Below are 25,098 nucleotides of genomic sequence, written 5' to 3' on the forward strand. Positions count from 1 at the left end.
ATAGCATCATTGTCCAGCCAGTAGAAGCACAATAGTAGTAGTGTGTATGTGTTGTATGTATAACCTTAAGGAAAGTTGGCTTGCACAAATATAGGAACTGGCCAGGTAGTCTTGCAGTGCTCGTGTGACTAGGAGTCTAATGCTGGAATTTGATATTGACAAAGCAGAAAGGAGCAAAGTGGGAGAAAGCAGAGTCAAGCTAGGAGCCACAGGTGTAAGCTGAGACTCATGGTCATGGAATGAAGCCTTGGGTTAATATTATTATTACTGGGTTCTTAGCGGACAATGAGGACTACTGAGAACTCAAGAACAATTGCAGTGGGTTTTCGATCCTACTGCACCTACAGGCTTTGTGGGAGCCTAGGCAGTTTGGATGCTCACCTTACTAGACCTGGATGGAGGTGGGTGGTCCTTGGACTTCCCACAGGTCAGGGAACCCTGATTGCTCTTCGAGCTGATGAGGGAGGGGGACTTGATCGGGGGAGGGGGAGGGAAATGGGAGGCGGTGGCGGGGAGGAGGCAGAAATCTTTAATAAATAAATTAATTTAAAAAAATAAAAATATAAAAAAATAAAAAATAAAATAACATACAAAAAATTATTACTGGGTTTTATTTTTGAGACAGAGTCTCTATTATGTAGCTTTGACTCTTCTAGAAATCACTATTATAAATCAGAACTCACAAAGATCCCCCTGCCTCTGCCTTCTAAGTGCTGAGATTAAAGTGCCACAATGCCTTGATAACATTAGAATTTTTTAGGACTATGTGAATTTATTTATTCAGTGACTATTACTATATCAGACACTGTGCTACAACAGACACACAGGATCTAGAATGGTCTTCAAAAGCCTGAGCCCTCTCCGCTTGAAGATTCATGGAGAAGCGAGGAGATGCATGCAGACTCTTGTGTCATGACCACAGAGTTATGTACTGGTCAAAGCTCAGTGAATAGCAGAACTGGGCAACAGAACCGGGGTCAGAGAAAACAGCAGAACATTCTTCTTTTTGATGTTTGTAATCGTGGTCGTCCCCCCCCCCCACTCTATTTATACAGAGACAGGGTTTCTCTGTGTAACAGTCCTGGCTGTCCTGGAACTCACTTTGTAGACCAGGCTGGCCTCGAACTCGAGATCCATCGAACTCTGCCTCCTGGGATTAAAGTCATGCACCACCACTGCCTGCTGTAATCTTGATTTTTAAGAAAACATAAACCATGCATGCATAGAAATGACAAGCTTTGTTAGAAGACTGTGTGTAGTTCACCATAGAGTCCTGAAAGAACGTGAGTGCTGGTTTCTGAAGGGTATTTCAGAACCTGCATAACTTAGGTATTCTATCAGGCTCAACACCTGTATTTTGATTTACACCTTTTTTGGCTCTCAGGAAAGCTTTGCCTTTAAACAATGATCTTAATAAAGTTGGGAAAGAATAATCATCAGCAGGGAGTCCTTTGCGGCCAGACCAACTTGAGGGGAAAGTACACATAATTTAATCATCAGTAGCTTCATGTGGCCAATGTTGTCCATATTGGATAGTACGGATATTGAACATTTCTTGAAAACCTGATATTCCCTTCCACGCACTGATTTGATTCAGCTCTCAAGATCTGGTTCACTGTAAAATTTCTTTGCAATTTTATCATGTATTCAGTCACTCTTTTCCCAGTACACCCCTCCCTAGCAGACTCCCCAAAGAGCACGGCGGCCACAGAATAGTAGTCCTCCGGGGTTCCTAGAGGGACCCTCTCGTCCCCACTTCCGGGGGGAGTGCTTCTAGTGGCTTCCCCGCTTCCCCGGGCGGTTCGGGCTACCTGCGGAGCCGAGGTGAGTGCTCAGGTGCAGCCCCTCGGCTTTGATGCCTTCCAGCCCCTTCTGTTCGGGCCGCCATCCTCCCACACACCCTCTCTTATACCCCTCGTCCCGCGCCCCTCTCAGGGAGAGCATGGAGCTGTGCCAGGCCTCTTCTAGGTCCGCGGGTCGCCTGTCTTTCATCTGGCGCCTCTGCTTGCCGCGCGCTTCCAGTTGCGGTTCTTTTACACCGATTGCTCTCCCACTTACCGGCGCCTCTTGCTTGTGGGTGCTGCCAGGTCTTTGCTTGAGAACAAAGCTGGTTCCAGGGCCGGATCTCAGTCATGGTCTTGGCTTTCCTTTATTAAACACTCTGAGAGCACCAGCTTCTCTCTAGGTTATTATTTTAAAATTGGTGACAGGGTCTCACTTGTTGCCCAGGCTGGCCCTGAGCTCACTCTAGCCCAGGATGACCTTGAATTTGGCGAAGTCCTGCCTCAGCCTCCCCCACAGAGCTCACAATCCTGTGCTACCAGGTCTGGCTTTCTGTAATTGTATTCACTATTAGATACAAGTGTACTTCTGTTTAACACATGCCGCCCCCTCTTACCCCGCTGTTGAGTTCTGTAAGGCAGGGTAATGTCCTCATGACCGTCCAGCCCCAAATAGAGTGTCTGCACACAATAAATATTAACAAGTTTGTGAAAACCAGGCTCTCTGGTGAGCACCCTGACTTAGTAACGCTAATGTGAGCAGCATTCAGCAGAGGCAGCATCAAGAGTGTGGACTCCAGAGTCAGGCCTATAGTCCCAGCTCTCAGATGGTGGAGGCAGGGGGACCACATTGTTAAAGGCCAGCTCAAAGTAAAAAACAAAACAACAACAACAAAAACCAAACTCAACAAAAGCAAACTCAATGAAACAGCCGTCCGGATTACCCCCCAAGCCCCATAGGTGGGACAGCTTGGATATACTGTTTCTCTTAGCACAGTTGAACTTACGCTATAGCATGCTGTGAAAACAAAGCGTGTTGAAACATTTAAAATGGGCTGATAAAGCTGGGATCTACTACAAAGGCCCAGTGTATTGTTAAGTATTAAATGATCAAGCAGGAACATTCTAACACGTTACTTTCAGGACAGATGCTTTAATAGTTGGTTACAGCCTTCCCTGCCAGGAGAGGATTGTCCAGAAGGGTCCTGGGGGTTTCCTCTTGGTTAGACTGATGGCTAGTTGGGGGCCTGGATTTGCCTTCCAGGCAGGGCTTGGACCCAAGCTCAGTGCCTCCCACCCCCTTCACCATTTCCTGGGTGACACCTGAATCAGGTTTTCTGATCAGAATGGTTACTTTATATCCTCATGGACAAGCTTGCTTCCCCAGTTAGTATGCTAAGAAGTGGGGGTGTGGCCCTGAAACACTGCAGTGCCTCTCTAGACTTGCCCTCTGAGAGAGGATGGGAGAATCAAGAGCATGGGTTTGATTTTATTGATGCCCTTTTGGTAAATTTCCCAGTGAGGCCTATTTTGTCACTCCTTGTGGAATGGGATCTGCCTCTTGCCTTGAGTATCTTACTGGGCCAGCTTTAAAATGTGGTTTTATTGTTGTTCAAGTGTGGTGAGACAGAGACCAGGAGGTGATTGAGTTGGAAAGGCTAGATTTGTTCCTACAGTCCTCAGAAGATGGGCCCTGCCTTGACACGAAAGCTCCCAGTCAGGAGGCAGGAAAAGCAAGGGGAAATGGTAAGAATCTTGACTTACCATGGCAGTGGCGGAGCAGCAGAAGCACATTTTGTGTTTGCTTGTTTGAGTCACTTCAGCGCACCCTGGGAGGTGGAGATTTTCACGCTTGTTTGCTGCTGACCTTGAAGTGGTTAGGATAGGAGAGTGGTCCTGAGGGGGAGAGCCTTCCTGAGACCTTGGGATGAGGGGATTCTGGGTCTGTTGGTTCCCAGAGAAAGGATGCTCACACCGAGTTGCTTCCTGCTGTGAGAACTGGGAGGAGGACTATTTGTGTGAAAGTGTGTTTAACATACCAGCAGCCCGAGCTCCTATTGCACCTTGCTCTTTCCAGGAGAGGGAATGGAATCTCAGAAAAGGTCAGCTGCTGAGTAAAATCTCACCATGATTACTAGACAGAGTATGATTGTCTGACTCCAACATTGGTGCTTTTGTGAGCTAAATCACTTACCTGCAATCTGCCAAGTGCTCTGGAAATGTTTCCCAGTTTGTATTAGGTACCTGACAGTGTTGACCAGTGCTTCTTTGAAATTCTTTTTTGATCATGGTGACATTCACGTGAGCGCATACACATATGGACATGCGCGTGCACACACACATATGTAGGTTCAGTTATATATGTATTTGTGGTGTATAGTTTCATTTATTTTTGGGTTGAGTGATTTTTTGGCTCACAATGGTGAGCCAGAACAATATAGATTGTTGTAGAGTCATAGACAAGACCAGTAGTCCCATTAAAGTATTTGTATTATGTGTATCTGTGCATTTATGTACACCATGTGCAGGGGAATCCCTGGAACTGGAGTTAAGGTGGTTTTGAGCCCCTGTGTGGGTACTGGGAACTGAACCTGGGTTCTCTGTAAGAGCAGTAAGTGTGCTTAACCACTGAACCATCTCCAGCAAACCCTCCCCACCCCAATAAAGTGGGTTGTTTTTTTTTTTTCAAAAAGTGAAGTAGTTTGAGGGAAATGTAGTTCCTTTGAACCTTGTCTCTTACAACTCCTTGACTGATTCAGAGTTCTCAGCACTGACATCTCAGGATCCTTTGTAGATGGTGTCACAGATGTACTTACTGGGATCTGATTTAGGTGCATCTGACTGAGCTAGAAGTCACCCCATTCCCATCCCCAGTGAGTGACGTGAGGACATTAAAAATTGTCCCAGGGCAGAGAACATATGTAGCATCCTTACTAGAAATATATCTAGTCTTACTAGTAGTATATCTAGCTGCCAGCCAGAACTGATTGCTAGCTAGTGAAAACCAGTCTGGCCCATAGTGGTCTTTTTGTTTGTTTGTTTTATTTTGTCTTTTAGATTCTTTTATTTTTCATTTATTTACATGTTCTGTGTACTAAGTGTTTGCAGAGCCCTTGGAAGCCAGAAGTGGACATTGAATCCTCTGGAACTGAATTTACAGAATGCTCTCAGCTGCCCTGTAGGTGCTGGACTTGATCCCAGCTCCTTTGGGGGAACAGTTAGTGCTCTTAACTGCTGAGCCATTTCTCCTGCCTCCCAAGAACAGTCTTGATATCACATTAGGTATCAAAAGTCAAAACTGACAGCTGACCCTGATCAGTAAACACTGCTGTGAACAAAAGTTGGCCAGAGGAATATAATATTTTCAATTTGCAAAGACCACTCTGGTTACAGTGTGGATAACAGGCTGGTGGGGACTGAGTGAGTCTGGGCCCAGCAGGTGGTTACGTTGTGTGGTTTCACACATGGAATAGCATTGGGGTGATGACTAGATTTGGAAGGGCAGACTCCAGAAGTAGGAAGTAAAAACAGCAGGAAAGAGTTCGAGAGGACTGCTGAGGTGTCAGCTACTGGCCGCACAGCCAGGTGGATATTCCTGCCTCCTGAACACAGAGTTTTCTGTTATTTTGTTTTGCTTTTCCCCCAAGACAGGGTTTCTCTGCATAGCCCTGGCTGTCCTTGAACTCTCTCTGTAGACCAGGCTGGCCTCAAACTCACAGAGATCTACCTGCCTCTGCCTCCTGAGTACTGCGTTTAAAGGCGTGCACCACCACCGCCTGACCTGAATCCTGGTTTAAGCTGGCAAAAATCAGCTTGGCGGTTACCCCGTGACTTTATGAAGTATAATACTATGACTTACGCTGCATCTAAAGTCCTTTCGAGAGTTTCAGGAAAATTCATGACGAGAATGAGCAACTGTAGACAACTAGGTCTCGTAGATCAGGTAGAAGTTGTAGACTAACTGCTGGATATTAACGGAAAGTGAGGGTATGGAATCTTGGGGGACAGGGGACGTGAAGAGAGACAGAAAAGAAAAATGCTAGGGCTAATTTTATGGGGAACGCTGGAAAGGAACTGGAGGATAATCATAACATATTCTTTATGATTATAAACGCCCCTCAGCCACATGCACCTGAAGGACAAGGTGTTCAGGCACAGGACTTACAGTGTAATTGTGTGAGGGCTGACGAAGTGGCTCAGGGCTTATATTGCTCTTGCAGAAGACTTGAGTTCAGTTTTCTAGCATGTATATTGGCTGGTGGACAACTTTCTGTAACTCTAGCTTTAGGAAATCAAATATCCTTTTCTAGCCTCTGTGGGCACACTGCACACATGAACACAAACCCATACACACACACCCATATATATAATTAAAAATAAATCATGGCATTTCAAAAACTGAGTAATATCCCAAACACTTGAACAAAAGGCTAGAGACTAGTAACAGACTCAGGATCACCAAGTGAAGAGCATGCATCAGTGTGCAGCCCCGGTATAAACAGATCTGACAGCATGGCACATAGCATTTCTGCTTACATTTGAATTTATCTGGGGTGTGTGTATAGATCAGAGGAAAACATTCAGGGGTTCTTTTCTTACTCTTTGTGTTCCAGGTATCAAACTTGGGTCATCAGATTTGGTGGCAAGTGTCTTCTGTGCCATCTTGTCTTTCCACCCTCTTTGAGATAAGGTATCACTATGTAGCCCTGAAATTTCTTAAATACTGATTGACTTAGTAAGAAAAGATGTAGTTATTATTTCTCTCATACTAAAATTTAAGAGTTTGGGAGGTGTTTAAGAGGCAGAGGTAAGGAGGATTGTGGGTTTTGAGAATAGCCCTAGCTACATGGTAAAACCCTGTCTCTAAAATATATAAAAATATATGTGTGTGTATTTATATTTGTGTGTATGTGTATATATACACACATATATATATACACTTACACTGTATATATGTATATATTTATATGGTATGCATGTACATGTTATTTATCCCTGGGTTTATGTGTATGTGTACATGTTGTTTGTCCCTGGTTATTTCTGAAGCATCTGTTAATATCTGTCACAGCACAGAGGAAATGTTGCTTTGAAGGTATCTCAGACCTAATTTTCTTACTGAATAGTTCAATATATGGCACAATCATCTTCCAGCCACTAGAAGTGCCCAGAAACCTGAATTCTGTCTTTAGATTCTCAGTAGGTTAGAACTCACTATGTAGCCTGAGCTACCTGGGATTCAGTCTTCTTGCCTCAGGCTAGTAAATGGTAGGATTACAGGCTTGAGACACTATACCTGGTCTTGACCCCTCTATCTTCCAAACCTTTATCAAGTAGGTCTCTAAGTCTTGTTCAGTTTCTGTATCTTGGATCCTATTCCTCAAGCCATTACAGTCTCTCACCTGAATGACTGTGGACCCACCTCTTCTGCATACCACTCTGCCTGGGAGACAGACCTTCCAGCCATGCTATGGCTTTGGCTCAGACCATGGGTGGTTTGGCTGTTCTGCTATAAGTATGTTTTCTCTTAGTATCCATTAGTGTTCCAGGGTCTGGCATAGACTTTTAAATGTGGGTGCATAGAAATACCTGGGACATTTAATAAAGCCATATTCCTGGAGATTTTGACTGGATCTGTCATAGGATTCATCTTCCGTGGCTAATTGAGCTATACCTGGAGGTGACAGCCATTGGTCTGCTAGCCCTAAACCACCGTCAGCTTCTGAGAGGCCATGTCCTTTCACACCGTTTGTGTCACTCAGATCACACTGTCTGAGATTTATCTTGCAGGCTGCTCTCCCTGCTTCTTCTGGCCCCTCTCTCTGGTCTTAGTCGTTGGTCTTTTCCTGTGTTTACTCTCCTCTGATTTATCATGCTGAACTAGGAGGCCATTGGAAGAAAACTTTAATGTGAGACTTGTTTAGCAGTCTGCATAGCACACAGTAGATTTTTAAGTATTTGTGAAATAATGAAGGGAATTTTCTGTGACTTTCAATGAGGAACAATCTTCCCTTCTTTGTGCATTCCTGTGACCCCATCCAAACATTTTTGCCGTCATTACTAATTTGCAAGAACAACCAAGACGGGTTTGGGCAATCCATTCCGGAATAAAAACAGCTAGTGATTGAACGTCAGGCAAATTCAAGATATTTGACTTCATCTGTAAAACATGGGATGGTATTTACTGCACAGTGGTATTGTTGAAATCCAATAAAATAGCTCTTGTAAGCTGCCTGGCCCATGACCAGTGCTACATTTGAGTTCCTGTCTTTTGGGAGACTGTGACAGGGCTAAATACTTTGCATGCAAAGTCCAGCTCTGCTGTTCATTAGCTGTGTGCCTGGGTCATCTTATGGTCCTCGGAAGCCTCATTCGGAGAACGGACAAATCATGATTGTCCTTAATGTTATTACTGAAGGTCACTTGATTGTAGCTATACTAAAATTTTGTCTCATGTTCTGAAAACAATCTTGAATAATCTAAAGGTTATCATTCGTATGGAAGTACCGTACCCTTTTAGCCCGTTTTCTACACAGGCACAGTAACCAGAGAGTTGCATTCCTTAGCTCTGCAGGCCAGTCTCTCCCCCTGCCCTCAGTGGTGTATACCAAGTGGCTGTCCTCCATAAACATGTAGTTACATTCTGAGCACATGCTTTCTCTGTGTAACGTGAACACTGTCCACCTCCTCTCTGCCTCAGCTAGGTAGTCTTTTCAGGATGTTCAGAGAGGCCACAGCCTTGGCCTGTCCTGCTCCAAAAGGACAAAATGGACTCAGCTTTGTGAAAGTTGAAGAAGAAAATGTTTGGAGGCAGGACTTCAGTCTTCAGGGAAACCTCCAGAGCCAGGAGGTTTTCCGCCAGCAGTTTAGACAGTTTGGCTACTCTGACTTCACTGGGCCTCGGGAGGCTCTGAACCAACTGCAGAAGCTTTGTCAGCAGTGGCTGAGGCCAGAGGAGCGCTCCAAGGAGCAGATCCTGGAGCTGTTGGTGCTGGAGCAGTTTGTGGCCATCCTCCCTATGGAGCTGCAGGCCTGGGTGCAGGAGCGCAGACCTGGAAACGGAGAGGAGGCTGTTACTCTGCTGGAGGAGCTGGAGAGAGAATTTGATGAACCTAAACAGCAGGTAAGAGGTAAGGGTTTTTGTTGTTGTTGTTGTTGGTTTTGATCTATTGTGGTTATTAGAGAAGCCATTATGAGTAGCACTGACTCTGCTCTCGGGAACTTAGCCAGTTTCTGCCTCTTGGTGAATAAATTATTCATCCATTAGTTCAAGTCATGGGGTCTGTGGTGGTGGTGTTGTTTTCCTAGTCATCTGAAGAGTTTTCTGGCTCTTCTGCCTTGTCCATCGCTGTTGGTGATTCTCCTGTATATCATGAGTCACAGTGCTGGTATTTGTTATTCTAGGACACAGCTCTTGGCCAAGAAATGACACCCATGGGAACACAGAAACCTCTGAGTAGCCCACTGCCGTCCTTGGAGGACCATTGCAGGAGTGAACCCCAGGAGCCTCAGGTTTTCCATGAGAGAGATGGGGCAACCCTACCATTTAGGGTTGAGGATGAAGGTGAGCACTATCAAATGTGCCAAGACTTTCTTAATGACTGTCATCTGTACTGTCACTAAGTATTGTGGAAAATCATGCTGACTTTGAAATATTCTTCTATTGGCTCAGCCTAGAATCTGAAATTTCAATATAATTTTTAAAACTTGGATTAATAATTAAAGTCTTTCATAAGATTTTCTGATGCCATATTCCAAGACTAATGCTGTTTTCAAAAGTATTTTTGTCACACTTATAAGGAAGTTTCTAATAAGGGAAAGGGAAAATGTAATGTTAAAAATTGTCAGCTGCAAGCCAGATGTTGTGGCATACACCTATAATACCAGTACCGACTTGAAAGGCTGAGAGGTAGGAGGGCTGCGTGACCCAGACCAGCCTGGACTACACAACGAGATGGTCTCAAGAAGAAAAGTAGCAGAGCATTGACCACTATGTAGTCTCACTAAAAGTCACACTCTAGAACGTACAGGGCTAAGGTGGGAAGACCTCAGAACACATACGCGAGAGGCGCCATGTGTCATCTGCTCCTGCTAGGGCTGACGTCTGATCTTGTTAGAGAGGTACAGTCACAGACAGAGGAAGACACGTGCTCTGAAATGCTCAGCAGGCTAGATCCAGCAGAGCCACCTTTAGGGTACTAAAAGCCTGCCAGGAAATTTGACTTAGTATAAAATTTGCTGGGAAGCTGCCAAGGTGGACAGCTTCTTTGAAATTTATTCTAGTGATCGTTGTTTGGTGTCCTAAATGCTGTAGGAATAAAGAGAAAGATCTTCCTCACTGTCCTTCTAACTCACTCAACTGATAAAACACACATGCTAGCATATGCCAGTATTATGGATAGGACAATGATAGATTTGAAATGAGGAGGCAATAAATCAAAGTATCACAGATGCCAAGGATTAGAGCCGAAAGGACTTTTAAGTTATTGACAACATCTCTATAGACATGAGCCATCCCAGTGGCTAATGCCTGTCACATCTGCTTCTGATTTCATTTTCACCAAGCAATCTTGTTACAGTCCCACGAAGCTTAATTATTAAGAGAATGCCTTATTCAGTCAAATCTATGTAATTTACATTATTCTTATTATAGTTGTACTATATAGTTACAAGAGGTTGGCTAGTATGAGCCCGCCCTAAGAGGTCAATCTGTTGTATGTTGATAGAATTAGATATAGGAGGACAGAAGCCTGAAGGCCTGACCTTAGTCCTTGGCAGTTCACCAAAGTAATCACGTAACTTATCTACTGAGGTTAATTTAGAAACACCCACTCAACCTTACACATTCAAATGCATTTTAAAAAATGATCTTATCATATTGCCTTACAGAGAACTATCTACTAATAGCTAATAATACCTAATTGTCTGTGTTAGTTTCTTGTTGTTGTTTGATAAAGATTTTATTTATTTATTTATTTGAGACATGGTTTCTCTGTGTAGCCTTGGCTGTCCTGTAACTCACTCTATAGAACAGGCAGGCCTCAAACTCAGATTCACCTGCCTCTGCCTCCCAAGTGCTGGGATTAAAGATGTGTACCACCATAGCCTGGCATCTGTATTAGTTTTTAATCAGTATAATGAGATACCTGAAGCAGTTAACATTATAAATAAAAATGGTTTATTTGTTCATACATTTGGAGATTTAGGGCTGTGTTACCTTCATTGGCTCATTTCTGGTTAGGGTCCTTTCTGTAACATCATATCATGACGTTGGTTATGAGAGTACAGACAAACGTGTGATCACATAAAAGCGACAGCAGAGACACCAACTCAAGGTTAGGTTCAGGTTTTTAGAACAGTCCTTGCAAGAACTAACCAGTTCTCAGTTTCCATAGGAAACATCTTAATCCTTTTTGAGAGCATTACAGTTGATTGGGATATCCTAGTAGGCCTGCCCTCTTAAAGGCTCCTTCAGTTGCTACATCACTATACTGGGGACCAAACTCACAACAGAGAAGCCTTAGAGAACAAACAGCATGCAAACCCTAAGAATGTCTAAATCTTTTAGGACAGATATATCTACCCCTCTCCCACCTCCCTTTCTATCGCTGTCTTGGTTTTTTGAGAGTATTGCTACATAGCCTTGACTGTCCTGAACCTGATACTCAACCTGTAGACAAGGCCTGTGCCTCTGCCTCCTGAGTGTTGGAATTAAAAGGTGTATGCCACACTTGGCCCTCTACTTAGTTTTATTAAGGTCTTGACAGATTCTGATTTCCTTTAATGTATCATTGGTTGAAGCTCTAGCTCTTACTTAGTACCTTAGGGTATGACTGTACTTTTTGGACATGAGGTTACTGTGTTCCTTATCCATTATGCCTGCTGTCTTTTTGGGAACAGGGAAAAAATTGTTTTTCTGATTTATGCAAACTTTCTCTGGTCCCATCATTTCACTTAATATAATACTTATTTTTATTGTTTTGTTTTCAAGACAGGGTCTCACTAAGTAGCTCTGGCTGTCTTGGAATACACTGTGCCAACCAACCAGAATGGCCTGAAACTCACAGAAATCCACCCGTCTCTGCTTCTTGAATACTGGGATTAAAGGCATGCACCACTAAGCCCAACAAGTGCACTATTTTTATGCCTTGATTATATACTAGTGCTTTGTTGAGCATTTTATTTATGTTTTTTTTTTTTGAGATAGGGTCTCAGTATATAACCCTGGCTGGCCTGGAACTCAGTATGTAAATGAGGCTGGCCTCAAACTTAAAGATCTATTTGTCTTTGTCTCCTGAGTACTGGGATTTAAGGTGTGTGCCACCACCTAGCCTTTTTCCATTAAGCACCACTTTGCATAAGTGTCACTGTAACTGTATTTCTTCCTAAATGCTTTGTCTTTTTCTATTGTTTATATTGATTTGCCCAATTAGGAACCTGCCAGAATTTGCAAATGCTATCTTGCCTTCTATTCCCTGCCCACCTCCCTGTGTCCAATACTTATCTATCCCCCAAACAGTTTATAGTATCACATGCTCTCCTACTTTGTTAGATCTACAACTCTTAAGTCATCTTATTCCTGATTCTGTATAACCTCTTCTCCTTTTTCATGTTATCTAACCTAGAATCATCTCTTCCCTTTCTGGTTTATGACTGGTATTACTGTTTGTCACCTCTAAGTATTGTTTTCTTGTTCAATTGTCAATGTCTCCAATACTTACTTATATTCTTTGTCCATTTTACTCTCGAGTTCTGTTTAGGGAATTCTCATTTTCCCACCCGTATCCCTTTCCCCAGTCCTGGAGATTAAACCCAGGGCCTTGTGTTTGCAAGCACTCTAAAGTCACTGAGCTGTATGTCCAGCCCTGGTATTTTTTTTAAACGTATGAGTGTTTGCCTGCATGTTTGCATATGCACTACCTGCATGCCTGGTCCCCACAGAGGCCAGAAGAGGGTGTTGTATCTCCTGGAACTGGAGTTAGAGATGGTTATGAGCCACCAGGTGGGTGCTGGGAACTGAACCAGGGTCCTCTGCAAGAGTATGCCCTCTTAATCACCAAACCAACCAGGTTTTTGTGAGTTCAAGGCCAGCCTGGTCTACAGAGTTAGTTCTAGGACAGCTAGGACTGTTACACAGAGAAACCCTGTTTTGAAGAAAAAAAAATCACCACGCCATCTCTTGAGAACCAGCACTTACCCTTTTCCTTTGTTTTATTTATTGTTCCTCCCATAGCGTTTTTAACATAAAAGAATAACACACCCTATTCACATTTTTAGATAGCAAGATGGTGACTGACAAAGTACTAACAGCAAAGCAAGAAATTATTGAATGTGTTACATCAGTGGCCATGGCATCTCCAGGAAGACTTCCTAGGGAATATTCTCCAGTACAGATAGTTGAAGAAACTATGGGATATCTGGACAACAATAAGCAAAGAGGAAGTGATGATGCAAGCAACAAAACAAGTCCACTTTCTTCCCAGGAAAGCTATTTCAGTCTGGCAAGCTTTAACAAGAAACCCCCCACAGAACAGAATACCTTCAAGTGTAATGAAGGTGAAGGAATTCTCAGTCTAAACTTACACGGTACTGCACAGTCCAGAACTCACACAGGGAAACTGCTCTATGAGTGTTTGGATTGTGGGAAAGCTTTTTGCCATAGGTCAAAGCTGATTAGACATCAAAGAAGTCATACTGGAGAGAGACCTTATGCATGTAAAGAATGTGGAAAAGCCTTTGGTTTCAGAGCAGATCTTGTTAGACATCAGAGAATTCACAGTGGTGAAAAACCCTATGAATGTTGTGACTGTGGGAAAGCTTTCAGGGGCAGCTCAGGGCTCATTAGGCACAGGAGAATTCATACTGGAGAGAAACCTTACGGTTGTGAAGAGTGTGGGAAAGCCTTCAGCCAGAGCTCCACTCTTATTCAGCATAAGAAGATTCACAGTGGAGACAAAGGCTATGCGTGTACTGAATGTGGTAAGGCTTTTAGGAGAAGTTCTGTTCTTAGGGAACACGAAAGAATCCATACTGGTGAGAAACCTTATGAATGTAATGAATGTGAAAAGTCCTTTAATCAAAGCTCAGCCCTCACCCAGCACCAGAGAACCCACTCTGGGGAAAAACCTTATGAATGCTATGAATGTAGGAAAATATTTAGGCATAGGTCAGGCCTTATGCAGCATCAGAGAGCACACACCAGAGTTCAGCTCTGTGGGTAAGAGTTATGTAATTGTGAAATCCAAGGAATTCACTTTGAAGGGGAGATTCCACAAAAATTATAAGTTTCCAGACAGCAAGACTTTTTCTTTCCAGCCTAGTTCAGTTCTCTTAAGAGACCCACACAAACAGCTTACATATTGAAAGAGTTTTATCTAGATCTTGTCTACAGAGACTTTTAAAAAGACGGACCCACTCTGAATGAGGACTCTCACCAGTATGTTCTTCATCCATTCCCCACCACAGATAGAACTGTCATTGAGCACCTCCATGTGAGTCCATGACTGTGGATCCTGCACGATCTCCTTCTAAATGCAAAGGTCACTGTCCAGCCAAAGTGGACAGTGCAGTGTCTGGCAGGAGTGCATTTTTTAAGTTACTGAAGTCTGAAATGTTGGATTGAGGCTATGAAATGTCATGTCCTGGGTCAGTTTAATATCTGAGGAATGGAAGCTGTTTGCCCCATTGCCAGTTCTTTCAACCCTGAGCTTCCTGATGTAGTCTACTTCCTTATTGGTACCTCCTGGGCCTAACCATTGGGAGAACACACTTGATCACTGCCCCCTCAAAATTTAGGGTTAATCGAATATACAAATTTATTAATCAAGTAATTCTGGTAAGAGTGTGTCAATAACTGCCAGATAAATGTAGGGTTCTGTTGGAAGATATCCAGAGATGCTTTACCTGATTTACAAATTAACTAAATATTTCCTTGGGTGTGCTATCTCATTTGAGACCTAAAATACAGAAGTTAGCCAGGCTAATGGCAGAAGAACAGAGGCAGAGTTTATATAATACATACATGGAATGATGAGAAGAGAGGATCTGGAGACATTCCTGTTTCTTCGATTCCTGCTGGAATTTTCTGATTCCAGTTCAGAAGCCAGGTTGGTTTCTTTTGCTGTTTGTAATAGCCTGAGTTGGATAACCTGTTTCAGATCACGAGACTTTTATGATCTGGAAGTATTCTGTTAGCGTAATAGTGTTTCTAATGTACATCAAGGAAACAGCATACATTGGAAGCTGAGGGACACTGGAGTCTGGAGTCCGTCTCAGCATTAGGCTTGCAGATGATAAGCCACTTGAGGGAAATACATATTGAGTCAATCTCTCAGACTCTTCAAAACTTTAATTTGGCAGTTTTAATTAACCCATGATTGCTGATGGTAATTTTTACTTAGGAAAATGCACCATTTTTGAAGACTTGGTAATAGCTATTGTGAGTAGAGGAGATAAAAATGGATATGGTTCTCACTTCCAAAGGATGTGCAGTTATGTAAGATCTGACTTAAAGAGATAATTCAAATGAACCGTGAATTGCCTTTCTTATAGATGACAAGTGTTTTAAGTATCATTTAACCCTTTTTCTAATTGCGAGCATTGAGAAGTATAACTCATCCATAATGGTGTTACCCATAGCAAGATTAACTTTTGAACTACTTCCTGTTTTTCTGTAATTCTAATATTTCTGGTAAAAATCTCTAGTATAATTTTCTAATTTTAATATTTTTATGTTCAATATGCACTCCAGTTGCTTAGTATCAGCATGCAATGGAATGTATTGTAATAAAACTGGAATTTTAAAATTTTGCTTTTAAATCATTCAGGTAAAAACACAGTATGAGTGGAGTTAGGCTGGAGGGTAGGAAGGAGTGTAGAAAAAAGGGAAGTAGCACACTTAATTTCACAAACAGAAGTAGGTTAGTAGGTCACTGTCAAATGACTTGGAAACTCAGTCCTCTCAGATCCAGTTGCAGGCTGTGGCATGGGGGAGGAAGGTAAGTTCCATGTGAGGCAAGCACTGCTTTACAGGCTGTTCCTGGAACAAGAGGAAGAGCAGAGCAGAGAGAAGGGCACTGGCTGTTTTCCTTTCAGCTGCTGTTGGTGTCCATAAAGCATAAAGACTGACATTGACTGTAAGATCATCTTCAGCTCCTCTAACATGAGAATACAGATGAGCTAACTTATGTCTGCTGAACTCATGGGAAAGCACTAATGACAGGAGTTCTGAAATACTTACCACTTGCTTCTCTGAGCCATAAATCATCATGCATGAAAGTTAACTTGCACAGGAATTTAGAATTTGAAGGGGATTCTTTCATTATGAAAGTATGTCTGCATTGATTTCATCAACAATGAAAGATCAGAGTTAAGTTAGTTAAAACTTGAGACAGGGATGTTTTAGAAGGCAAGTACTTATTTTCACTATTTTGGGCTTTTGTTCACTACCTGCTTGCCTAGGGCTACGGATCTAGGAATTAAGCCTGGGACCTTAAACATGGTAAATTTATGCTTTACAACTGAACTATAGTCTCTTGCCCCTCCCTCTATAAGCAGTGCTAGATTTTGCAGTAAAACTTTAAATACAAAAATAGCACATTACCTGTAACTTCACCATCCAGAAGTAACCATCTTGACATTGTATGTTATTTTTAATGCGTAATGTTTTACATGGGTTCACGTTGTATATAGTGTATTTAATATCTCATGAATGTTTCACATGTTTTAACAGCTTGTAAGGCTGCATATTCATGGTTCCTTAAGTATATTTCTAGGTAGAGTGTCAAGGTCCAATGCAGTGCTGAAGGGTTTTGGTACTGATTGCCAGAGGTAATGTATTCACAGCTCATTAGTAGCAAGAGTCCTAATGTTCAAATCCTTGTTAATTTTATATGGAAAATAAATACCACCTTCACTCCTTCTCCAACATGACTGTAACTCCCATGACTACAATATGTGTATTGTTCACTAGCACATCTGTGATTTAAATGTTAGTGGGACTTTTTCATGGATTGTATAAAGTACATATAAAATTGTAGTTCTGAGTTAAAACTCTGGACCTTTTAGCTATGATAACCTCCATTTCCCATGTGTACAATATGATTTGTACTAATGACTAACATACGCAAAACCCTTGACAAATACCCATTACATTTCCTTCTGATCCTATGTAAGAGATCTAGGGTATCTCCCTTTTTTAACATTATCTACTGAACATCTACATTAGGCATTTAGTTTGTTATTTTTATTGGTTAGTACATACTCACCTATAAATGTCCAAGACACCATTACTTTTGTATCCTTGTAAAAATTATTTTTCTGTTTCTACATAGATTTGATTTTGTTAAGGTATATTATTCCTCCAAACTATTAGGTCTTTGAATTGACTGTTTCTACCCAGTGTTTTTGAGATGGTCCCATCAATGTAGCTCAAACTGACCAGGTATGCCTTTGGTCTCACTGTTGAGACTGCAGGGATGACAAGGCTTTTTGAGTTGATCAGCTTTCCACGTTGCACCATGCACCAGCATTAGGATACTCTTCCTGTGGGGCTCCTCAGAAGAGGGCAAGGCCCAACAAAATCAGCATCTTCACTGCTCTAGCATTGCCCTTAAAATGTTCAGGATACTGCTAAATATTGCTGACACAAGACAAAACATGTGCCAAAGACCCAGAAATGGAGAATTTTTGAGCACCTGCACAAGGCAGATTGTGCTCAGGTGGAGAAATGGCAGCATTACAAACAGTTGCTATGGTATCTTTTAATACAGCAACTCCAATATTGTCTAAAGAGCCCAAAGAGTCTGCATCTAGGCTGATCTTATATAATGGACTCCTCCCACTCTCTGTAGTTTAAACATTGTCTCAGGTTGTGCTGGGAAACTGATTAGCCCTTACCATTAGGCCACACTGACCAAGGACTCTAGGTTTTTACGAGTTTATTAATAGAAACTTCATAGGCTCATATGCAGTGCTTGAGAGTCTGGCTGTAATCCTGTCTCACAGAAAGGATGCCAATTTTGAACTCAATAGGTAATGTTCCATATTTTGTTCCTGGTGATAAACAAAACAATCTCTTTCATTGTAACCTGGCCTATCTTCCTTCCTAGTTAACTCATTTTTCATGTCACTTCAATATCCTTTATCCAGAGTTCTTCACAAGAGGGAAATGGGGAAAGTGCAGGGCAGTGGTGGCATACGCCTTTACTCCTAGCACTTGGTGTGCAGTGGCAGGCAGATTTCTGAGTTCAAGGCCAGTCAGCATGGTCTACAGAGTTCCAGGACAGCCAAGGCTACACAGATAAACCCGAACTCCACCCCCAAAGGCTGTAATAGTGACCATACTAAAGTGTCATTACCTGACTGGTAATGGCCATTAGACTGTAGAAATATCTTTTTTCATTTTATTTCTAGTCACTGGCACAAAGCCGGTGTAAAAAAATAACAGAACTGACCACTTGCCTAGCATGTGAGGTCCTAAGTTCAATACCCAGTACATGGGTGGGGAATGGACAGGGCCCTCAGGTTGTCTAAACTAATTTGCATCTTTTTCTTCTCAAGCTCAGTTTGAGCCTGGCTTGGGATCAACAAATCATCAATGAAATTGTTTGCTCACTTTTCTTGTTGACTGGCTACTGTTGAGTAAAAAACTTTTGAATTTCTTAAGCAGTCTCTCATGTCATTCATATTATCTGGTACAGACAATAGGATGTACTGACAGACAGGATGAAGCCTTTTCCCATGACGTTCTCATAGAAAATGAGGTCTCAATATTACATTACTTTTTTTTTTTATTTTCCTGAGTATTCCTAATGTTAAGAGCAAAGCTCAAAGGAATGGTCCTTTATCTTGCTCTGGTCAATCACAGGAAGTTTTAAAGAAAATTCGCAGTGGCATCAGGAAGTGCTACACATAGCAAGTTAGACTGACTAAAGACCGTTTGTTTTTTTAAAACTACCTTTGTGGAATCCTGCTCCAAAGTCAACGTTCTGGCTAATATAGAGAAAAATAAACTATTTATGAATCACTGTATTAAGTTACTTAACAGTGTGTACTCTCTGATGGCGCATCAACACTGATCTGTGCCTAAAAGCCTTCCCACATTCATTACATATATAAGCTTCATCCCCAGAATGGATTCTCTGGTGCTGAACAAGGGCTGAGCTCCTTTTGAAGGTCTTGCCACAGTCATTACACCGATAGGGTTCCTCTCCACTGTGAATTCTCTGGTGTCTGATGAGGTTTGAGTTCAGACTGAAGGCTTTTCCACACTCCCTACATTCATAGGGTTTCTCTCCGCTGTGTATCCTCTGATGGGTGATCAGTTCTGAGCTCTGCTTGAAAGCTTTTCCACATTGACTGCACTCATAGGGTCTCTCTCCTGTGTGAATTCGCTGGTGTCTAATAAGCTTTGAGCTCTGGCTGAAGGTTTTCCCGCACTCGTTACACTCATAAGGCTTCTCTCCAGTGTGAATTCTCTGATGTATAATTAGGTAAGAGCTCTGACTGAACGCTTTGCCACACTCATTACATTTACAAGCTTTCTCACCTGTATGGATTTTCCGATGCCTAGTGAGGGCTGAGCTCTGATTGAAGGCTTTTCCACATTCATTACATTCGTATGCTTTTTCACCACTATGGATTTTCTGATGAATAATGAGATATGACCTCAAACTAAAGGCCTTCCCACACTGGCTGCATTTATAGGGCTTTTCTCCAGTATGGATCCTCTGATGCTGTGTCAGAGAGAAATGCTGTTTAAAGCTGTGCCCACATACATCACATCTGTAAGGTCTCTCTTCTGGAGAAACTTTCTGACATGTTACAGAGTTGGTACTTAGAATTAAGCATCTTTGAGATTCATCATGATGATCTCTCTTTGCTAAGGATTTGTGTGTGAAGATCACTTGACTAAAACTACCCCTATGGAGAGGGGAACTTCTCTGCTGCCACTCTAAGTTGCTTTTGTGCTCACTAACACCTCTAAATGAAGGGTCCCAACAGAGTCCTGGTGATTTTTCTTCTGAAATGTCCTCTTTTGCTGTTGTTTCATTATTCTTAGAATCTGACATGGTAAAATCAAAACAAAACAAAATAAAATTAGTAAAACTCCAGAATTTACATTGGTTCTTCAAAACTCTCAAGTCTTTCTGTGTTCCACAGGTTAGCCTGATACTTCTTGTCTCAAAGGATTCTTCCTACCCAACTTTCCAAGTCGTTGGGATTATATGTCATCTCCATATGGCTAACTTAAGATACTTTTTATGTAAGAGAAAATAGACCCTTCTAGGGTCCACTTAGAAAGATGTCACTGTCCCCTAGGATCTTTTCTCTTTTCCAGTGCTAAAGTCTACATCTATCTTCCCTTACCTTTCACCTTTCCTTTCTTTTAAGACATCAACTGGACAAGTGCTCATTACTTTTCTACTATTTTCAGTCTCTTTCTAAATTGACTTCCTGTAATGATTAGTTTTTAATTATCAACCCAACACAATCTAGGGTCACCAGGGAAGAATGTCTCAGTGAGGCTGTCTGGATCAGGTTGGCTTGTGGGCGTTTCTGGGAGAGGGAAACTGTCTTCTGTTAATTGATGTGAAAAGGCCCAGCATACTGTGGACTATATCATTTCTGGATGTGGGTCCTGGACTGTGTAAAAATAGAGAAAAGAGTATAGTAGCAGGCATGCATGTTTTCATCCTTCTCTGCTCTTTACTGTGGATGTAACTCACTGCTTCACGTTCTTGCTGTTTTAACTGTCCTTCAACAATGAAATGTAATCTGTAATCATGAGGTAAAACAAACCATTTTCCCCTTAAGTTGCTTTAGCCAGGATATCTTACCATAAAACCCAAAAGAAACCTAAGACAATCCCACTTACCAGCTTACATACAGGTCACTCCCGCCCTCCTTAAAAACCAAGCTCTGTGCCTATGTATCTGCTGAGCAGCCTCACATTTATAGTGAAATTTCTTGAAACGGTTTGTCTAGAATCATCCCATTCTGCAGTCTGGTTTCTAGTCTGCCTTTCTCTTCAACTCTACTGCTCCTTGGCAGTACTCTTGCCAAGGTCACCGCTTTTATAACTGTATAAATTGAAGGGGTACTTTTGGATCTTAGTCTTTTTGTAGCACGATACTGAGAGCCATACCTCTCACTGTTCTGTTTCCTCTTGAGATAGGGTTTCTTTCACTGTCCAGAGCAGGCTGGCCTCAAACCAAGAGCAAGCCTATAGCCATCTAAAGGCTGGAATTAGAAATGAGAGTGCCCTCCTTCTCTCCCTGTTGTTTTAGATTTTAGGGCTAGTCACTTAAAAACTACACTCCTTCAGAGTCTACACTGGGTTTTCTGTATCTTCACTGTTGAAACTTTACCCTAGATTTCAATTAGTACTTGCACTTAAGCTTATGTCTTCTCAGATCTTCAATTCTACCTGGGACTGTCATATTGAAGTTTTGCTTATATTTATACCCAAATACACCATATCAAATACATCAGGTTTTTTTTTAACAAACAGTACCATTATTAACTAAGTCGTTCAAGACTGAAACTTTATCACATTCAGATTATTCTCATTCACGATCTGCTTTCAATGCTGAGGAATAAGATTCAGCTTTAATCTTCCCTATGCCTCAGAGTAGCACAGGTTTCCTCACTCACTATAGCCTCTTGGATGCCAAGTGTCTGATAAGCTTCTAGTCTTGTTTTTCTCAAATCATTTCTAGACTCTGCAGCTGAGTTCTGAACGACATTTTCTTATCCACTACCCTTAGCTGCACCCCTTTACACATAGGATCTGGACCAGTGTGACATAAAGGCTGTAACAACTGTGCCTCGTTTTCTCCTTCAGATTTTCTTTCATTATACCTTCCTTTATCAATTCTCCAGTCAAATTAAAGTACTTATAATTTCCATAACGGTTTGTATTCTCACTTTAATGGCTTTAATTACCTATTTACCTGGTTTTCTTTACTCTAGTTCAAATTACAGCTTAGATGTTTCTTCTTCCAGAAAGTATTCCTTGAATATTTAATTTTTTAAAAGATTTATTTTATTATTTTATGTATATGGGTGTTTTGCTGGTATGTTATGTACCAAGTACACATATGGTGCCAGAGGGATCTGTAAAGGGTGTTGGATCTGGAGTTATAGACGGTTGTAAGCTGCCATGAACCCATGTCCCCTGCAAGAGCAGCCAACTCTCCAGCCCTCCCTGACTCTCACATTAGGTCTGGAGCCACTTTATGTGCTGCCACAGCACCCACACAGTGCCTACGTGCATTCCATAATTTACTGCACTAGGCTGCATCTGCTTTTCTCTGTGGGAACCACTCACGAAGGCCTCAAAGTTACTTGAATAGAAACTTATCGACTACAGTATTAGACATTTTTAGCAGTCTTCAAAGTTACAAAACAATGAAGTGAATCAATGTCAGGGTCATACAAGGAAGATGACTGCAATTCATGAGGGTCACAGCTGCTGGAGTGAGCACCTCTGGTTTTCATTAATACAAGTGATATTCACATGCAACAAGTTTATAAATGCAAGCCTGCATTTTCAAAACCAGAGGCCTAACTTACATAAATCTAAGGATTTTCTATTCTTACCACTTTTAGAGGAAGGGCAAGGTTTCCAATATTTTAGCTGTGTCTTCAGAGGCCGGACTTGGATGCTTGTTGAATCCTGGGATTCTCTAAGATATGTCAAATCTTTCCATGACACTGATGGTCCTTGTGGACTATCTGGGACCTGAAACCAGTAAAATATGATTAGTAAAAACCTTGAACAGGTTAATGAGGTCCCTGTCACAGATGAAGGATGGGTGGTAGAGATAGGTATGTGCTACTGTTATATTAAGGTTGTGGTTCCTGAGAGATATTTTAACCAGATAAGATACTACATAATCGAGGTTGTATCCCCCCATTCCCCAACAAAACATCATATCTCTGTTCCCACCTGCTGCCCTGGATCATCAAACTCTTTCTCCAGATCCTCCAGCAGACTCACAGCTTCCTCACCACTTCCTGGGCCATGCTGTTGGACCCATCCCCTCAGCTCCTCAGGTAAGATGCTCAGGAACTGCTCCAGCACTAGCAGCTCGAGGATCTGCTCCTTTGTGTGCAGCTCTGGCATCAGCCACTGATGGCAAAGCTCCTGGAGTCGGCACAGCGCCTCTCGGGGCCCGGGTGTTTCATGATAGCAAAACTTTCTGAACTGCTGGCGAAACAATTCTTGGCAAGATTGGGTGCTTCCATTCTGTTTACAGTTCTGACTCCAAGAAAAGCTATCTTCTATTTTTACTAGTATTAATTCTTCTTCTTGATGATCCTGAGGGTTTAAAGTTGAAATTGCTCTGGATTCCATAGCCATTCTGGGCTGAAATAGCTTACAGAAACCTTAGTATAACTGAGCTTTGTGCGTGGGAGAGGATCCTACAAGATATGAAAACACTATTAACTTATAGCATAGAAAGAAAAATCTCTAAAAACTTGTAATATTGAAAGGTAACAGGCTTAAACTAAATAACTTGACAAAGAATTAAGATCAAAGCGCTACTGTGTGGAACTCATAATTACAGAAAAAATGTTTAGAAGTGTAAGAATGCAATATTAATATGAATTACATTGTGAGATTATTTCCTTTTCAGTCATGTTTCTGATTAAATTCTTTACTCCATATATAAAGCAGAACTTTTTTCAGTGCTGGGAATGAACTCACAGTCTTATGAATGGCAGGCAAACACTTTGCTACTAAGCCACATCCTTGTCCCCCTTTGACAGTGCTGGGACTTGAACCCAGGCCCTTCGTCATGCGAGACAGCATTCTATCACAGGGCTACATCCCCAGCCACAGAAAATTTTAATAAAATACAGGCTTCAAATTCAGAAACCTAAGAATAATAATACTTTGGCAAATTTTTTCCCCCTTTTTTTGAGACAGGGTCTATGTAGTCTTGGAACCTGCTATGTACACTGGGGTGGTCTTGAACTCACAGATCCTCCTGCCTCTGCAGTGCTACGATTAAAGGCATGTAACATTATGCCCAGCGTTTGGCAGAATAGAATGCTAGCTTAATTTTCTTTTTAGTTGTTTTTTTTTTATAGCACGTAGTGTTAGTCTACATTTAAGGTAGTAACATTTAAAAATTTGCACTAAACATGAGTTTGTTTAAATAAAATATTGCTGTATACTCGCCGTTTGGTCCTGCTAGTATACTGAAGTTTTCAGCGAATAGGAGGCACTTACTGTATGGGGGCTTTGTTTTGAACTAGTATTATGGAAAGGTTTGGCTTATGAATGAATTTAGTGAGGAATTCGGTACCTGTAAAATACTTGGCTTGGGTTTAAAAAAAAACATGCTATTATGGATGCAAAAAGTCAATTTAGGTTCTCAAAAGCTGAGTATTCTAAATCCAATTGAAATATAGTAGTAATCACGTCCTAGATGTGGGGATATGGAGCGAACATGACACGATGTTTGGAGCGGGTATATGCAGAGATCTGTATGTCCTTTAATTGTTAAAAACCCGGCCCTGAGCCCCCTCCCCACCGGGACGGAGGCGGCGAGTGCACCGTCCCGTGTCCCAGCTTACACATCAACCCAGCCCCGTGCCCACCAGAGAACCCGACCCCTGCCAAGGAGCCCAAGTCACACCACTGCAGTCCCCTACGGGTAACGGAGCACGGGCCACCCGTTAACTCAGCCTGAAACTCTCCTGGCCCCTCACTGTCTGCCGCTCCCTTCATGCCCGGGGCTCTCTCACGGCACCTCGGTTCCGTGGGCAGAGACCCCAGGCGCCGAAGACAGCGCAGCTCGCCGACCAGGCTAAGCAAACACCCGCCACAAACCTGGCTTCCTCGGCAGCCCGCGGCTCTCACCCTGCTATTCGCTTCCGGGTTACAGCACAGCGTCAGCGCGGGCCTTAGGGGCACCACTGAGCTGTCCCGCGGAAAGCGGCGGTCGAGAGCCTCGACGGGACGGGCCACCGCCTCTGCTCAGACCCGGCGCCCGTGCGGGAGCAGCCACGGCGGCGCACAGCAACCACAAAGACCCGCGGCGCGTCCCCGCCCCTTCCGCTCGTGTGTGGCTGCTCCGTCCGTTCCGCCCCTTCCGCGCGCGCGCAGGCCCCTCCCACATGGGGTCTTTCTCCCTCCTCCACCCGCCAGCTCCATTGTCCCTTGAGTCCCTTCTCTTTCTCCCGGTTCCCCAGTTCCTTATTCATGTTTTCCTTCTATGACAGCGGTTTTTCGTGATCTCTGACAAGAGTGAACTTATGAGTGAATGCACCAGCGAGCAGTAGCAGTCGACGCCTCGTCCCCTGT

At 42.5% G+C, this 25,098-nt stretch overlaps 2 protein-coding genes across 4 annotated transcripts; one reads left to right on the forward strand and one right to left on the reverse strand.

Annotated features, from left to right (window-relative positions):
• Positions 1 to 1,784: 1,784 nt before the first annotated feature.
• LOC121453582 (zinc finger and SCAN domain-containing protein 30-like) lies at positions 1,785 to 13,999 on the forward strand. The gene is made up of 4 exons (XM_041660449.1): positions 1,785 to 1,824; positions 8,479 to 8,901; positions 9,183 to 9,381; positions 13,056 to 13,999. The coding sequence occupies exons 2-4, from the start codon at positions 8,497 to 8,499 to the stop codon at positions 13,997 to 13,999; spliced, it is 1,548 nt and encodes a 515-aa protein (XP_041516383.1). The 5' UTR covers positions 1,785 to 1,824; positions 8,479 to 8,496.
• Positions 14,000 to 18,135: 4,136 nt separating this feature from the next.
• LOC121453521 (zinc finger protein 397-like) lies at positions 18,136 to 24,808 on the reverse strand. 3 transcript variants are annotated; one of them, XM_041660371.1, is made up of 4 exons: positions 24,655 to 24,808; positions 22,732 to 23,207; positions 22,383 to 22,524; positions 18,136 to 19,842 (listed from the first exon to the last, which is right to left on the reverse strand). In XM_041660371.1, the coding sequence occupies exons 2-4, from the start codon at positions 23,143 to 23,145 to the stop codon at positions 18,815 to 18,817; spliced, it is 1,584 nt and encodes a 527-aa protein (XP_041516305.1). In that variant the 5' UTR covers positions 23,146 to 23,207; positions 24,655 to 24,808; the 3' UTR covers positions 18,136 to 18,814. The 3 variants fall into 3 exon arrangements, with proteins under 3 accessions (XP_041516305.1, XP_041516303.1, XP_041516304.1); XM_041660369.1 differs by having other exon boundaries at positions 24,625 to 24,808; XM_041660370.1 differs by lacking the exon at positions 24,655 to 24,808 and having other exon boundaries at positions 22,732 to 23,278.
• Between the last annotated feature and the right edge of the window lie 290 nt (positions 24,809 to 25,098).

This window comes from Microtus oregoni, unplaced genomic scaffold (assembly GCF_018167655.1).
Source record: "Microtus oregoni isolate MIOR12 unplaced genomic scaffold, Mior012 000011F_ref0000422, whole genome shotgun sequence".
In the NCBI taxonomy this organism is placed as follows: Eukaryota; Metazoa; Chordata; class Mammalia; order Rodentia; family Cricetidae; genus Microtus; species Microtus oregoni.

Coding starts and splice junctions, on each gene's coding strand:
- LOC121453582 (XM_041660449.1), top strand. CDS start 8,497: ATGTTCAGAGAGGCCACAGCCTTGGCCTGTCCTGCTCCAAAAGGACAA. Junction 8,902..9,182: donor TTGATGAACCTAAACAGCAG/GTAAGAGGTAAG, acceptor TTGTTATTCTAG/GACACAGCTCTTGGCCAAGA. Junction 9,382..13,055: donor CCAAGACTTTCTTAATGACT/GTCATCTGTACT, acceptor TCACATTTTTAG/ATAGCAAGATGGTGACTGAC.
- LOC121453521 (XM_041660371.1), bottom strand. CDS start 23,145: ATGGCTATGGAATCCAGAGCAATTTCAACTTTAAACCCTCAGGATCAT. Junction 22,525..22,731: donor TTGATGATCCAGGGCAGCAG/GTGGGAACAGAG, acceptor TACTGGTTTCAG/GTCCCAGATAGTCCACAAGG. Junction 19,843..22,382: donor TTGCCCTTCCTCTAAAAGTG/GTAAGAATAGAA, acceptor TTACCATGTCAG/ATTCTAAGAATAATGAAACA.